Here is a 15,866-nt window from a genome sequence, read left to right as displayed (position 1 = left end):
CAGGTTTGATCCTTGGTCAGGGAACTAGGTCCCACAGGCTGCAACTAAGACCCAATGCAGCCTAAATATATATATATATATATATATATATATATATATATTTTTTTTTTTTTTTTTAAACAAAATTAAAGTTAAGGGCCTCGGTCCAGGTCACCCAGCTATGCATGACAGAGCCTCTTTCTGGGACACTAGTTGAGCCAGATTCCAGGAGCTGGGCAAAGGAAGGAGCAGGAAGGTTGATGGGGCAAGAATTGGCAAGAGACTCTAGGTAATACAACCTGTTAGACTCATGAGGACAGGTTTTATGATTTATTAATAAACTTAGCAATAAAGGGGCTTTTCTGGAACTTGGAAAATTTTATAGGCACTAATAGTTTCCCAAGTACCTTCCCATATGTTCTTTTTCACTTGATTCTTATAACAACCTCTTTTAAGAGCGATTTTTAAAAATGTATTTATTTATTCAGTAGTTGTGGCACATGGGCTTAGTTGCCCCGTGGCATGTGGGATCTTCCCAGACCAGGGATTGAACTTGTGTCTCCTCTATTGGCAGGTGGATTCTACTTCCACCTATTTCCAGATTACCAAGTTATTGGAAATAAATATAAATATCATATAGTATACACACTAGGTATATCAATATATATACTATATACACACTATGTTATAATAGTGTATGTATGTGTATTAAACACTGGACCACCAGGGAAGTTCTAGGCAATTCTCCTTTTAACCTACGTTAACTAGCTTCCTTCCATCCATGGGGAAATTGAGGCACAGAGAGGCTGAGGGACTTGCCCAAGGCCGCACAGCACCAGGGTTGCGGCCCATGGTCTCATGTGATTTTCTAGGTAACCTGCCCAAGGCCATGTGGCAGTGAAAGCTGGAAGCTGGACTTGAACTTGGTAATTCAGATTTTGAAAGCTTCTATTCAGCCAGACTCTGTCTTCAGAATCCTGGGATGTTTTTACTGGAGGGGGGAGGGGCAGTCCTTGAAGACCCTCTCACTGTCCCTCCTTCTCCCCGGGGCTGTGCTCACAGGTGCCCCCTGCCCCATCTGCCTGCGTGAGCAGCTACCTTCCGCTAAATGGCTTTTGTACAGAGCCCATGTCCTGGCTCTTAAAAAGGAATGCATGGGATGAATAAGCACCTAAAAATAACTCCAGATCAATTTTGGGTGGGGGGAGAGGGCTGTGTTTTCCTTTCTCTCCTCCTCCTCCCTCCCTCTGCCCCCAAGGCCCACAAACCGCTGCTGGCTGACAGCTGGGCCAGGCTGGCTTCCTGTAAGGCTGTAATAACATGGAATTAACCCAGCAGCCGCCCTCTCCAGCACGGAAATGCCAGTGCTTGGTCACTATAGACGTCTCTGAGTTGATACCTTCCTGCCTCGGTCCACGCTCCCGGAACAAGTCTTTTGCTCATCAGCTAAGAGATTCCTGAACTTGTCCTCCTTGGGGAAGGAGCAGTGGAAAAACCCCTCCAAATGAGAGGCTGGCAGCTTCTTGACTGGGCCATCTGAGGGAGCCCCAAATTCCTGCCTCCCAGGAGGGGCCAGGCAGGCAGGAGCAGAGCAGCCTGGGCCCCCGTGTTGAGGTTTCCAGGCCGTCTGCTGACTCAGGGACTTAGCCGAGTGGCTCCCATCTGTCTGTGCTTCTAGCAGACCCCTGACTCCCGCCGGTCACCCACGGGCTGTGGGAGAGGCTTTACAAATCCAGCAGATCTTTGCTGCCCAGAACCTACCAGTTAAAAGCAGCATCCTGAGAGCGGACACGTCTCTTCCTCGTCGGGGTCTCTCTTGGAAAATGGATTGGTTCTGGGGGTGTGCTAGGCATTTTCGTATAGCTCAGCCATGCTTGGGGGTCTCTTTCCCTGTGATATCAAACATGTAGAGAGGGAGATCAGTGTTTAATGATGGTAAGGGTTGGGGGATGGAATGGCAATGTGAAGAGGGAAAAGAAATATACCAGAGACAGGACTTCCCTGGTGTTCCAGTGGTTAAAACTTCAAGTTCCCTAAGCAGGGGGCCTGGGTTCGATCCCTGATTGGGGCACTAGATTCTGCATGCCACAACTAAGACCCAGCCAAAAAAAAAAATCTATCAGAGTCAATGGGTTCAGAGGTCCCCACTTAGGTTGAACCTTTGGCCAAGGGATGGAAAGTTCCAGAATCCCAGTGTAGGAGAAGTGCAAAGGGAAGTGCCACACCTCCTAGTCTCCTGTACCCCTCATTTCAGCCAGGACTGGGGTGGGGCTTCCCGAGCCACAGCTGTGTGGTCAGGGGTTGAGTTGTCCCCGGTCCTGGGTGCACATTGGCACATCCCCAAGAGGAGCTTTAAAATGCAGGTGCCCGGGCTCTGTCCCCAGGCCATTTATATCAGCATCCCTGAGGTGGGGCCCAGGCTTCCAAGGTGACTGTGGCATGCGGTGAGGTTGGAGAGCAACTACCGGCAATAACCACCTCTGTTTCCCTCCCCACTACTGTCTTGCTTCTCAGCTTCTCATTTCTCAGATTCAGAAGTGGGCATTGCCAGGCATCGTGTCCTACATAAGAGGGGCTTGGTAGATCACGCTGAGGGCTGCTGTGCCCCCGATGATGATGGAGATGACGATGATTCTGGCCACACTCCAAGGACTAGAAGCATTCGAAATGAGCTTTTGTATGACTTCATTAAAAGGAGTCTCAGGATTCCCTGGGGGCCCAGTGGATAAGAATCGTCCTGCCAATGCAAGGGACGTGGGTTTGATCCCTGGTCCGGGAAGATCCCACATACCTTGGAGCAACGAAGTCTGTGCACTACAACTACCCAGCCTGAGTGCTCTGAAGCACCACAAGAATGTAACCTCTGCTCACCCATGCACCGCCGGGGGGAGACCCAGCACAGCCAAACATAAAATACTTATTTATTTTCTTTATTAAAAAAAGAAAAAGCGGGATTTCCTTGGTGGTCCAGTGGTCTAGTGCTTTAGATTCTGCACTCCCAATGCAGGGGGCCTGGGTTCAATCCCTGGTCAGGGAACCAGATGCCATATGCCTCAACTAAAGATCTTACATGCCACAACTAAGACCCATTGCAGCCAAATATATAAATAAATAAAATGAAGAAAAGCAACCCCATAATTAAAATACATACTAACAGTAACATAATTCAAACTTCCTGCCAACCCCAGTGAGGGCAGGTTTCCCACGGGCAGGGTAATGCTAGGTGCCCAGCATGATTCAATGTGGCTCTGGAATATACTGCCTACCTTCAATCCTGGATCCCCTGACTATTAGCTGTGGGGCCCTGGGAAAGGCACTTAACCTCTCTGGGCCTCCCTCCTTATCTGTAAAAATATGGGTAATAACAGGAACACTTAGTATAGGAGGTTGTTGTGGGAACTAAAAGAAATAATGCTTGTGAAGTGCTTGTCACAGCGCCCAGCACCTGGTAAGAACTCAACAGACATTATCAGTTACTATTATTATTCACAGCATGACAGCCCCGCCCCCCAACACACCCACCTTCCTTCAGGCTTCCTGATTCCGTGCCCTCCCTGCCCTCCCGTATCCTGACGTACATTCTAGGTCCTGGAACTCTCATATATCTTGAGGGTTTGTTTGTTTTTTCTTTTTCATTTTTTTACAAAATATTTATTTACTTACCAGAGTCTTAGTAGCATCATGTGGTATCAGGTATCCAACCCAATGAAAGTGAAAGTCGTGTCCGACTCTTTGCGACCCCATAGATGTAGCCTGCCAGGCTCCGCTGTCCATGCAATTCTCCAGGCCAGAATACTGGAGTGGGTGGCCATTCCCTTCTCCAGGGGATCTTCCCAACCCAGAGATCGAACCCAGGTCTCCCACATTACAGGCAGATTCTTTACTTTGTGAACCACCCAGGGAAGCCCACTGAACCCAGGCCCCCTGCGTTGGGAACTCAGGGTCTCAGCCACTGGACCACCAAGAAAGCCCTTCTTTTTCAGCTTTTTAAAGTGTCATCATCGCAGGGTTTTTCACAGGGTTTGATCCCTGATTGGGGAACTAAGATTCCGCAAGCAGCATGGCACGGCCAATAATAATGTTCTATCTGCCTTACTTGAATTGAATGAGATAATGGACAAAAAGTCATTTTGTAAAATTTATAAACTTTACAAAGTTTACAGCTCTCTGCATATGCTTGGTAGCGGTAGCAGGTCGCATAGTAACATATATTACATACGGCTATTTTGTAGGAAGTACTGCATAGTTTAAACCTCGTTGCTGCTGCTGCTAAGTCGCCTCAGTCGTGTCTGACTCTGTGCGACCCCATAGACGGCAGCCCACCAGGCTCCCCCGTTCCTGGGGTTCTCCAGGCAAGAACACTGGAGTGGGTTGCCATTTCCTCCTCCAATGCATGAAAGTGAAAAGTGAAAGTGAAGTTGCTCAGTCGTGTCTGACTCTTAGCGACCCCATGGATTTGCAGCCTACCAGACTCCTCCGTCCATGGGATTTTCCAAGCAAGAGTACTGGAGTGGGGTGCCATTGCCTTCTCCCTTAAGCTTCGTTACTGGGAATTAATGAACTCTCAGTGCTCTAGAAGACACAGCCCTGAGCGGCTCAGTGGACTCTTCAGTGTGGTATTTGTAGGGCTAGGCTGCAGAATCACAGTTCTCCAGTAGGTGTCACCCTCCACCAGGACACCTTCTCTGCCTCTCCCGTCCTGACTTCCTGCATCCACTCAGCACTTTGTTGTTCAGTCGCTATGTCCAACATTTTGCAACCCCGTGGATTGCAGCAGGCTAGGCTCATCTGTCCTCCACCACTTCCTGGAGATAGCTCAAATTCATGTCCATGGAATCAGTGATGCCATCCAACCATCTCATCCTCTGTTATCCCCTTCTCCTCCTGCCTTCAATCTTTCCCAGAATCAGGGTCTTTTCAAAAGAGTCAATTCTTTGCATCAGGTGGCCAAAGTATTGGAGCTTCAGCTTCAGCATCAGTCCTTCCAATGAATATTCCGGGTTGACTTCCTTTAGGATTGACTGGTTTGATCTCCTTGCAGTTCAAGGGATTCTCAAGAGTCTTCTCTAGTACAATTCGAAAGCATCAGTTTTTTGGACCTTGGCCCTTTTTATGGTCCAGCTCTCACATCCATACATCACTACTGGAAAAATCATATCTTTGACTATACAGACCTTTGTTGGCAAAGTGATGTCTCTGCTTTTTAATACACTGTCTAGGTTTGTCATAGCTTTTCTTCCAAGGAACAAATGTCTTTTAATTTTGTGGTTGCAGCCATGATCTTAGTTTAAGTTAAGGGTGGAGCAGTGTTATGGGTGTGGAATTTAGGTTGAAGAGAGCCTGGAGGCAGGGAAGTAAGTTTGGGGTGGGTTGCTCAGTGAGGCTTAGCCTCTGCCTGAGGGAACTCAAGTGAGCAGAGAGAGCCCAGGGCAAGAACCGTCTCCCCATCCAAGGTTGATGCAGGCTGTACCCAGAGGCTGTCCCTTGCTGGAAGGGACACTGAGTGACTGGCTGTGGCTCAGTGGGTCAGGGATGCCTTTATAGAGAAGGTGATATTTGAGATGGGTCAGAAAAGGTAAGAAAGAATCTTCCACACTGAGAAGATGGGAAGGGCATTTCAGGAGTATCCCGAGATGCACTGGAACCTCATTGATGGGGGTGGACAGGAGAGGATGGGAGAAGGTGGCTAGAATGGAGGGCTATGAGGCCAGATGAGTAAGGACCTTGAAGGCTGGGTAAACTCTAGAAGGGTTTTTTGTTTCGCTTTTTATTCCATTTGGGGTTGGCCAGTAAGGAGTCACAATTAAAGGTGTAGAAGATGAACTGGACAGGTAGAGACCAGAGGCGGGAAGGCCAGTTAGGAAGCTGTGATTTAGTCTTATCCAGTGCAGGAACAATTGGTATTGCGATAGAAGACATAGACTGGAAACTATTTGCAAGAAAGAATCACATGGACATGGGAACTGATTAGATGGGGTGAGAGTGGGAGTTTTCAATGGAGGGATTAAGGCCAACCTTCATGTTTCTTTTTTTTTTCCATTTATTTTTATTAGTTGGAGGCTAATTACTTTACAATATTGTAGTGGTTTTTGCCATACATTGACATGAATCAGCCATGGATTTACAACCTTCATGTTTCTAGCTTGATGAACTAAGTGGATGTGGAACAGGAGCAGATGGTGAAAACAGAGGTAAAAGAAAATATTATCTTTGGATTCCTTGAGTCTGTGAGTCTGAAACCCCCAGGTGTTGATGTCTGGTGAAAGTCTCTCAGTCATGTCTGACTCTTTGCGACCCAAAGGTTAGAACACTGGAGAGGGTAGCCTTTCCCTCCTCCAGGGGATCTTCCCAAGCCAGGGATCGAACCCAGGTCTTCCGCATTGTAGGCAGATTCTTTCCCAGCTGAGCCACCAGGGAAACCCAAGAATACTGGAGTGGGTAGCCTATCCCTTCTCCAGTGGATCTTCCTGACCCAGGAATGGAACTGGGGTCTCCTGCACTGCAGGTGGATTTTTGACCAGCTAGGCTATCAGGGACGTCCAGTAGATAGCGGAATACAGTGACCTGGAGCTGATGATGAAAGAACACAGGAGGGGCTTACCTGGTGGCCCAGTGGTAAAGAATCCACTTTGCAATGCAAGCCCCCTGCCCCTAATGCAGCAGGAGAGGAATAGCCGCTACTCCTGGCTCCTGCTGGCCTTAAGAGCAGCTCCCTGGCAAAGAAGTCCAGCAGAGAGGGCAGCCCTAAGGCAGGCGCTGTCTAGAGCCTCGACACTGTCCCTCATTACCTTTGCCCAGTTTGTTAGTTTCTTAGTTGTATGTTAGTGTGTTAGTTTCCTGTGTCCAGGGAAACCAATGATCGTTAACTTGGTAGCTCTAACGACAGAAATCGATTCTCTTGTAGTTCTGGAGGCCGGAAGTACAAAATCTACTGAGACAAAATCAGGGTGTTGAGGGGGCTCCTCCTGGTTCCCACAGGCTCTACAAGAGAGTCTGCTCCTTGCCTGTTGGCACTTCTGGTGGCTGACAGCATCTCTTAGCTTGTGGCCACATCTCTCTAATCTCTGCCTCTTCTGTGGGTCAGATCTCCTTCTTGCAAGGGTGCACAAGACCCCATCAGAGGTCTACCCAGATAATCCAGGTCCTCTTCCCACCCGGGAATCCTTGGCTTAATTCTATGTGCCATGTAGGGTAGTATCTACAGGTTCCAGGGATTGGGGCCTGATATCTTTGGCTGTGTGGGGGCTGAGGGTGGGGGTGATGTTCGGCCTACTACTACAGGCAAGGTTTGGGAAAGTTCTTTCACTGAACCCTTACCACCTGTATGTGAAGCAGGTGCCTGTATTCACATTTTAGCAACAAGAAAATGAGCTTTGCCAGCTAAGAGGTCACGATCTATTGGGCAATCTTGATCAACCCCAGCTAAGGGTTCATAATATATTTCTTTAAAATATTTATTTATTTAGGCTGCACTGGGTCTTAGTTGCAGCCCTCAGGATCTTTAGTTGTGGCATGTGGGATTTTGTTCCCTGACTAGGGATCAAACTTGGGCTCCCTGCATTGGGAGCACAGAGTCTTAGCCTCTGGACTACCAGAGGCTAAAAAATATATATTTTTTAAACATGGAATCCTTTTTTTTTTTCCCTTAAGCAAAAAAGGCCGTTGTGCATTTAATCAGGTGGCAGATAATCCAAAAGTGATTTCTGTGTCCGGTGGCTCCTGCGGGCTCACCTGGCCCTGATCTCCCTTGGCTGTCCATGTTGGAGGATGAGGAAGTGGTGGCATGCTTCCCTCTTGCCTCGTCCCTTGCTGGGGTTCACCCTTGTGGACATGTGTCAGTAGCAGGGTCCATGGAGCCCGGAATGCCAGCACCGACCAGAGGAGCCTTCCTGTCTTCCCTGGCCAGGGCACAGTGCGGAGAGGCTTGCCAAGAGCAGCTGTAGGGTAGGGTGGGAGAGTCAGTGTGCGGTCCACACTGGGGGTTAGACAGACAGACCTGAGCCCAGAGAGCCCTTTCCTGCAGCTAAGGGCCCCTGGACTGGGCTCCCGAGCTGGGAAATAAAAAAATAACCACTGCAACAAAAGCCCCTGACCCTCCTGTTCTTCTGCTTTTGTATCTTATCTATATCATCCTTTATTTCACAGGGTTCTCATATCCCCCAAGAAGGCAGGCAGAGAAACAGCCCCTATGTCATAGATGGAGAACTCAGCTTTGAAGGGGAAGGGGCTGTCCTACTCAGCCCAGCAGGCCCTGGGGCCAGGAATGGGGATTTCCTAGCACTCCTCCTCAGCCCACTGGTGTGGGTTAGAGGGTCAGAGGGTCATGGACGCATGTGATCACCTATTCAGTAGAAAGGACTTTAGAAGCTGGACACTCCGGGCGGCATGAAAGCTCTTTGGGGCTCAGACTGCACTGTCCTTGGGCTTCCCAGGTGGCGCTAGTGGTAAAGAACCTGCCTGCTAATGCAGGAGGCATGAGAGATGAGGGTTCAATCCCCGAGTTGGGTAGATCCCCTGGAGGTCGTGGCAACCCACTCCAATAATTTTTGCCAGGAGAATCCCATGCACAGAGGAGCCTGGCGGAGTCGCAAAGAGTCGGACACGACTGAATCGACTTAGCGCCATGCACACTGTCCCTAGTGAGGTTTCTTCTGCCTTCATTTCCTGCCAAGTGTGTGACTTGGGGCAAGTCACCTCCCTTCTCTGGGCCTGTGATTCCTTACCCTGTAAAGCCGTCTTGGCCTTGGTGGGATCAGGTTCCTGGTGACTCGGTTAGGAGGAATCTTTCTTCTTCCTGCTCAACCAAGGATGCCTGTGTTGAAACCAGAGGCGTCGGGCCTCCAGCCTTTTTCTGGAGACCTGTCTCCCCAGAGAGCATTTGCCAGGAGCCCTTTTCCACCCCCAGCCGCATCTCCTTGCAGAGGGGCGTCTGTCTCCCTTTTCTCGTAGGCAGACAAGGTATTGAGTAAGGGAGGGCAGGCTTCATTTAGAAGCCAGTTTCTCGCACTGCAGGCAGGGTTGGAGGGGGACCTCGGAGCCTTCCGGGGATACCTGTACCACCCCAGACTCATCTGGGCGTCCCCCACTCCCAAAGCCCCCCTTCCCGGGGTGGGGGGGGGGGATGAGCCGCGGGAGTCTAACCACTAGGTCTGAATTCTGCCTTTGTCCAGTGAAGCCAAGTTGGGAGGGGCCGAGCGGACCCCCTGCCCCCACTGGAATGTCGGCTCGGTGCGCGGGGTGGGGTGGGGGCAGTCCTCACCCCCCCTCTTTGCAGCCGCCTCCCCTGCTCACTTCCTGAGTCCCCCTAATCCCACCACCCCAACGCGCACACGCGCGCATACACTTCCCGGAGGCCCGGCGGCCTCGCTGCGGGCTCAGCGATCCCGGCCCCGGGCCTGGGGGGAGCGGAGAAGCGCCCTTTTGTTATTCAAATCACACCCTCGCCGCGCGCCCTGGCCGCAGGCTCTCCGGCCCGGGGAATCCATCCCCTCCGATCCCACCCGCCCCGGAGGCCCCGCACCGCCACGGCCACCGTCGCGGAGGCCCGGGCGCCCGCAGCCAAATCCGGGATTCCCCGGCCCCCGGGGCTCCGCCGTGCCGCGCCTCCCCCGCCCCCGGAGCGCGCTGCGGCTCGGCCCCCCGCCCCCGCCCCCTCCCGCCTCCCCTCCCCCTCCCCTTCCTTTCTCCGGACCAGTCTCGGTCCTGCCGCCGCCGCCGCCGCCTTCCCCGGTCCGCGGGGGCCCCGCCGGCCGCCCTCCCCGCAGCATGGCACCATCCGGGCTCAATTAGCCGGGAGCAGCGTTCGGGGCCCGCGGGATCTCCAGGGGCGGGGGGCGCCCCTGCAGCCTCCGTCATGGATGTGAACAAGATGGTAAGTCAAGAGCCGGGGCCACTGCCCTGGAGCCTCGGCGTCCCCGTCCCTCCCCCCTCCTTCCCCCGCTCCCTCCCAGTCGGCTGGATCCATTGAAAGTTTCTGTATTGTTGATCCTGCTGTTGGCCCCAACTCCAGGCGTGCCGGAGGAGGGAGCGGGGCCAGGACTGTGGAGGCGGCTGGCGGACACGGCTGGGCTCCCCGGTTTCCCGCCGCGCTGCCGCCAGGGCTGCCCCGGAGAGCTTGCTTAAGACTCCAGGGAGAGACAGCCGTGGAGCTCGCCTCCCACACGGGGGAACCAGCCTGGTGGCGGGAGGGCAGGGCTGCGGGAAGGGGGCTCGTCCGAGCTCCTCCAGAGCCCCCCCGTCTCACACGCCGATTTGAGATTCATGGGGAGATTTTTGGACTGAGCCTGTGGGCAGGGGGGCACAGGTAGGTGGCCTGGGAGGGCAGAAGCCAGGGTTTTAACGATCCTAGAGGGTGATGGGGCAGGGGTGGAATCCTTGGCTTAGAATCCATGGAGGGGTGTTCTAGACTGGAGGCTTGCTTGTAGACCCCCCAACTGCCTTGGCCTGGGAGGCAGCAGACAATCCCCTGCCTCTTAAGCATGTGATTCCCTGGTGAAACTGATTCATCTCCCAGGGCTTCCCGCCCCCCTACTCCTCCAGGGGCACCAAAGGAGCTGAATACCTTGCTCCTTGATTGATTGAAGAACATACCTGGGGCTCGGGGGCAGGGGCAGCTGGATGTGATTTGGGGAACTCTGAAGGGAGGAGTTCTCTGGGAGCCTTGGAGAGCTGGGACAGGTTTGCCTAGGGGTCCTTATTGGCTCCTACTCTGAACCTCAAGGGTTCTTCAGATCACTGACCCTGGCTTTAGACCCACACCCCTGCCTCATAGCCTTTGAGGGCTGGTGTGTCAGGCTGGAGAGGTATCCCCTGATATCCTGTGCTTCGTGGGGGCCCCAGGGCTTCAGGGAAGGACGTAGGTTGGAGTGTGTCTGGGGAGACGGGGTTCTGGATCTGCTGATACCTTAGCGAAGAGAAGGTACTATAATTTCAGTTCATCTTGTATAGAATTAGGCTAGCTATTTTTCCAGAGTGCTCTTTTAAAGTAACCATCACTTTGGAGAAGGCAGCTGAGTTCTTGGCCCTGCCAGGCCTTTGGCATTCAGTCTTAGGTAGGGCACTGTGGGTGAGGAGGAGATGATGGGTGAGAGTCATTCCTTCCCATGGCAGGAGACCGCGTTCAAACTGAGTGCTACCCCTGGGGCTGGGGCCCCGGGTGAAGGGCCTCACTGGCTCCCATCTTCATCTAAGGACACATAACTGCCCATGGTGGGACAATGCCAAGAGGCTGGACCACCATTCCCTATGTGGGTACCATAAAAGCTTGTTTTCTTTGGCTAACTATTAGATATACCCTTCCGAAAGTCTTCTGTGCACCTTAAGGGGTGGGAAGGCAGAAGGCCTTTTCCTTGGGGTGTCTTAGCCAGACCAGAGTCACCTGTCTGGGCTGTGGGGACGTGGGGGTAGTGAGAAGGACAGGGAACCTAGAATTCTAGACCAATGGCTGCCAAACCAGATCACCTCTGAGCTTCCTTCTGTCCCCGAGCTTAGATTCTTTCCAAAGCCTGTTCTGTGAAGACCACCTCGCAGGGTTTAAGGACCTCTGTCTCTGGAGCTCTGGTCCACTTCAGACACTACCACCTCCCTCCATCCATCCCCTCTTCATTTTCTTTATTTTTAAAGATAATTTGATTTTTTAGTCTATTTTTAGCTGTGCCGAGTCTTCAATGCTGCACTGTCTTTTCTCTGGTTGTGGTGAGTAGGGGCTGCTCTCTAGTTGCAGTGTGCAGGCTTCTCATTGCAGTGGCTTCTCTCGTTGCGGAGCACAGGCTCTAGGGCACTTGGGCTTCAGTAACTGTGGCTTGCGGGCTCAGTAGATGCGGCTCCTGGGCTCTAGAGCACAGGCTCAATAGTTGTGACACACAGGCTTGGTTGCTCCGAGGCAGGTGGGATCTTCCTGGATGACAGATGGAACCTCTTTCTTCTGCATTGTCAGGTGGATTCTTTACCACTGAGCCACCAGGGAAGCCCCCATCCACCCCCTTTTGAATGCAACAGCCTTTATTTAATTCCTGTCTTTCTATAGCAAGGACCATGTGAAGGAGACAGAAACATAATGTATGGCCTCCCTGCTCCTCTGACCCTTAGCATCTAGGTGAGGGGTCAGAGAGATGCAAGCCAGCCTAATGGCTATCAGTGCAGATCCGGATCAGAAGTTCTCAGCTCTGAGGGCTGTGGGCTCTGAGAACGGAGGGGCTACAGAGTCTGGAAGAAAGACCCTGGGCTGGGTCTTCACGGCTGAATGGTTTCAGCTCTGCTGAGAGTAGTGAGGGGTGTTCCTTACCAGTGGGCAGAGTTGCAGGAAGAAAAATGGGCAGAACCCATTGGATGAGGCTGAGGACAGAGTTCTGAGATGAGAGAATGTTGAGATCGCTGGTAAGGTCCAAGCAGAAAAGCGTTGAATGCCAGCCAAGGCATTCCAACCTTGGCCTGTCGGCAGTGGGTAACCTCTGGAGAATTTTGGGCACAGGAGAGGCACATATATTGCCTCTTTGCTCTTTTAGTTTGGGGTCCAAACAAAAGTAATACTAGATTCTCATGAATCATTGAGCAGCCAAGCTCCCAGCCCAGAAACAATTGTTCTCGGCTCTTTGTAAAGAGCACAGACCCTGGACTGGGGAGCAAGAAGAACCTTACCCACCCCAGGGAGTTGGCATCGCTTCCCATTCCTGCTGAAGGCCAGAGTTGCTATCTGTTCTGACTGTGAAAACTCTGGTTTAAAGTTCTCATTCTGGGGGTCCTTAGTTCCAGGGTAGACCTCAAACCCAACGTTGCAGCCACATCCTTGAATGAGCTTTGGGGTTTCACTTGCTTATCACTGAACGAGAAAAAGCAGATTATAGTTTATCCCTTTTGAGCGTGTTTCTTAACCTTTTAGCCTCGTGTGTAAAATGATCCTTGAGCATCCTCATCAAAGTTGGAAATAATTCTTTAAGGCATACTTTACTTTAGCATAGTAAATCCTCCACGTGTAGTGGCTGTTATGACAATGAAAGTGTTAGTCACTCAGTCGTGTCGGACTCTTTGTGACCCCATGGACTGTAGTCCATCAGGCTTATCTGTTCATGGAACTCTCCAGGCAGGAATACTGGAGGGGGTTGCCATTTCCTTCTCCAGGGGATCTTCCCAACCGAGGGATCGAACCCAGATCTCCTGCATTCCAGGAGAAGAATCTGCCAGATTCTTTACTGTTTGAGCTACCCGGGGAAGCCCAATGAAAGTCCCCAAAGTCTCATCTCAGATGACTCTGATTCCCTCCTCCCGCATCACAGCCTTTATTTTCTTGATTGGCCTAAAAAGCTGAACTCAGGCCGTATTTCAGTTGACTTGCTTTGGGGAACCTCTTCTCCCAGGTCTGGTTATCTTTCTGAATGACGGTAAAAATGATTGGGGACAGTGGATTCACCAGCTGCCGTGACCTGATGAATTTTTGATGACATCAGATATCTGGCCAAGGGAAAACTGGTCTAACCCGGCAGTTTAACCCAGAGTCAATAATGAGTTCTGTGCCTTCACTGAACACAGAGCAGGAATGCATGGTGCTGTAATTGGGGGAGCAGAGGCAACCCTTGTCAATTCTTTTTTTTTTAATATTTACTTATTTTTAATTGACTGATGATTGGTTTATAATACTGGTTTCATTTCTGTCATACATAACATGAGTTAACCATAGGTGTATATATGTCCCTTCCCTCTTGAATTTCCCTCCCACCCTGCCCATTCCTACCCCTCTAGGTTATGACAGAGCCCCAGTTTGAGTTCCCTGAGTCATATAGCAAATTCCCATTGGCTGTTTACATATGTTAGTGTATATGCATCCATGCTGCTCTCTCCATTCATCACATCCTCCCCCTCTTCTCCGCTGTCCTTGTCCATAAGTCTGTTCCCTAAGTTTATGTCTCCATTGCTGCTCTTCGAACAGATTCGTCAGTACCATCCTTCTAGATTCCACATACACACATTAATACATGGTTTTGTTTTTCTCTTTCTGACTTACTTCACTCTGTATAATAGGCTCTAGGTTCATCTACCTCATTAGAAGAACTGACTCAAATGCATTCCTTTTTGTGGCTGAGTAACATCAATTCTTTTTTTTAAAAAAAGTTTTATGTATTTATTTAGCCATGTCAGATCTTAGTTGCAGCATGCAAGACCTTTGTTATGTCCTGTAGGCTCAGCAGTTGTGGCAGGCAAGCTTAATTGCTCCGTGGCATGTGGCATCTTAGTTCCCCTGTATGGCAAGGCCCATTCTTAACCACTGGACCGCCAGGGAAGTCCCGAGTTCCTAACAAAAGGTGGTATAGTTTATATAACAATTTATATTTGCATTATAGTGCTCTACAGTTTACAGAGCATTTCCACCCATGTTCCTGCTCACCACAACTCCAGGAGAAATGCAGGGCATAAAGAATTAGCCACATTTCACAGATGAAAAAACTGACGTTCAGAAAAGGGAAATCTTGGAACCAGATCTGGGACCCCCAGTTCTCCACATCACCAAAATGGTGACAAAGTCAGTAAAGGGTAAGGAAAAAGATTTAGGGACCAGATTCTAGAACTGACAGAAGCTCATCTAAAATGATGAGCTGGAGGTGGTGGCTTTTGGCCTCTGGTCTCCCAGGGGAGAAGATCCCGGAAGAAGGGATTAGCGCCTATGTGTCTGTGTACCTATATATATATATATATCCTGGAGAAGGAAATGGCAACCCACTCTTGCCTGGAGAATCCCATGGACAGAGTAGCTTGGTGGGCTTAGTCCATAGTGTCGCAAAGAGTCGGACCCAACTGAAGTGACTTAGCATGCATATATAAATCATTTTATTCATTTATTTTTGTTTTGGGCCACCCTGGGTCTTCATTGTTCAGGCTTTTCTCTAGTTGTGGCCACAGGGGTTACTCTCTAGTTGCGGTGCACGAGCTTCTCGTTGCGGTGGCTTCTCGTTGCAGAGCATAGACTCTAGGGCACACGGGCTTCAGTATTTGTGGCTCTTGGGCTCTGGAGCAAGGCTCAATAGTTGTGGCCCATGGTCTTAGTTGCACCAGGGCACATGGGATTTTCCCACATCAGGGATCAAACCCATGTCTCCTGCATTGGCAGATTCTTTACCTCTGAGCCACCAGGGAAGCCCGTATCGCTGTTTCTAAATCTTGGGGTGTCTTTACGCATCTCAGCTGCCTGCTTCAGGTGTCAGATTTCTGATCCATGGGATCCTCCAACTTAGGGGCTTCCCAGGTGGCTCAGCGGTAAATATTCATCTGCGGTGCAGAAGACATGGGTTTGATCCCTGGGTTGGGAAGATCTCCCAGAGAAGGAAGTGGCAACCCACTCCAGTATTCTTGCCTGGGAAATCACATGGACAGAGGAGCCTGGTGGGCTACAGTTCATGGAGTCACAAAGAGTCGGACAGAACTTAGCAACTAAACAACAGCAACAACACTCCATCTTACACAACAGAAAGATGGGAAGAGGTCAGGGAAAAAGTGGGGAAAAACATCTAGGTGTCCTGAGTGAACAGTGTTGATGGCAGGGCAGGAAGTAGCTTCAGGCCAACCTGCTGTCTGCTGAGATTCATGCAGACTTGCTGGATGCAGGAGAGGCGTGGAGGAGAGCTGAGCCAGAGAGATCCCAGTGTAAAAAGATGCCCAGGACTCCACCCACAGCTCACATCAGCTAATAGCTGCGTGGAAAGGAAAGCTTAGTGTCCGAGCTGAATAATCAGTCAAAGCTGGACATGGGTGACTGGCTCGGTGAAACCAGAGCAGCGTGTTCAGTTCTGGGTCACAAAATATCGGTTTAGTGGCTTGCAGCCAAGCTTTTGAAAGAGTGAAACAGACCAGAAAACATCCAAGTGTCTTCCATGTAAGAAGGTTCATGAAATTGGTTGGGG

The 15,866-nt window shown here is 50.7% G+C and overlaps 1 protein-coding gene and 1 long non-coding RNA gene across 4 annotated transcripts in view; one reads left to right on the top strand and one right to left on the bottom strand.

Annotated features, from left to right (window-relative positions):
* HIP1 (huntingtin interacting protein 1) overlaps positions 1-15,866 on the top strand; it is a 135,533-nt gene that overhangs the window by 43,362 nt on the left and 76,305 nt on the right. Inside the window, exon 1 of one of the 3 annotated variants that reach the window (XM_043915009.1) lies at positions 9,654-9,850. The exons of the other annotated variants lie outside the window; for them this stretch is intronic. Within the exon in view, the coding sequence (XP_043770944.1) occupies positions 9,833-9,850 (18 nt within the window). The 5' untranslated portion in view covers positions 9,654-9,832. Of the gene's footprint in view, positions 1-9,653; positions 9,851-15,866 lie in introns of those variants that run through there. 3 annotated transcript variants of the gene reach the window in all.
* On the bottom strand, positions 7,539-9,775 carry LOC122701743. The gene is made up of 3 exons (XR_006343116.1): positions 9,671-9,775; positions 8,703-8,773; positions 7,539-7,916 (listed from the first exon to the last, which is right to left on the bottom strand). It is a non-coding gene; the product is annotated as an uncharacterized LOC122701743 (long non-coding RNA).

Source organism: Cervus elaphus, chromosome 10 (genome assembly GCF_910594005.1).
Source record: "Cervus elaphus chromosome 10, mCerEla1.1, whole genome shotgun sequence".
NCBI lineage: Eukaryota > Metazoa > Chordata > Mammalia > Artiodactyla > Cervidae > Cervus > Cervus elaphus.
Note: the sequence above shows the minus strand (reverse complement) of the source record. Positions and strands in the feature narration are given on the sequence as shown.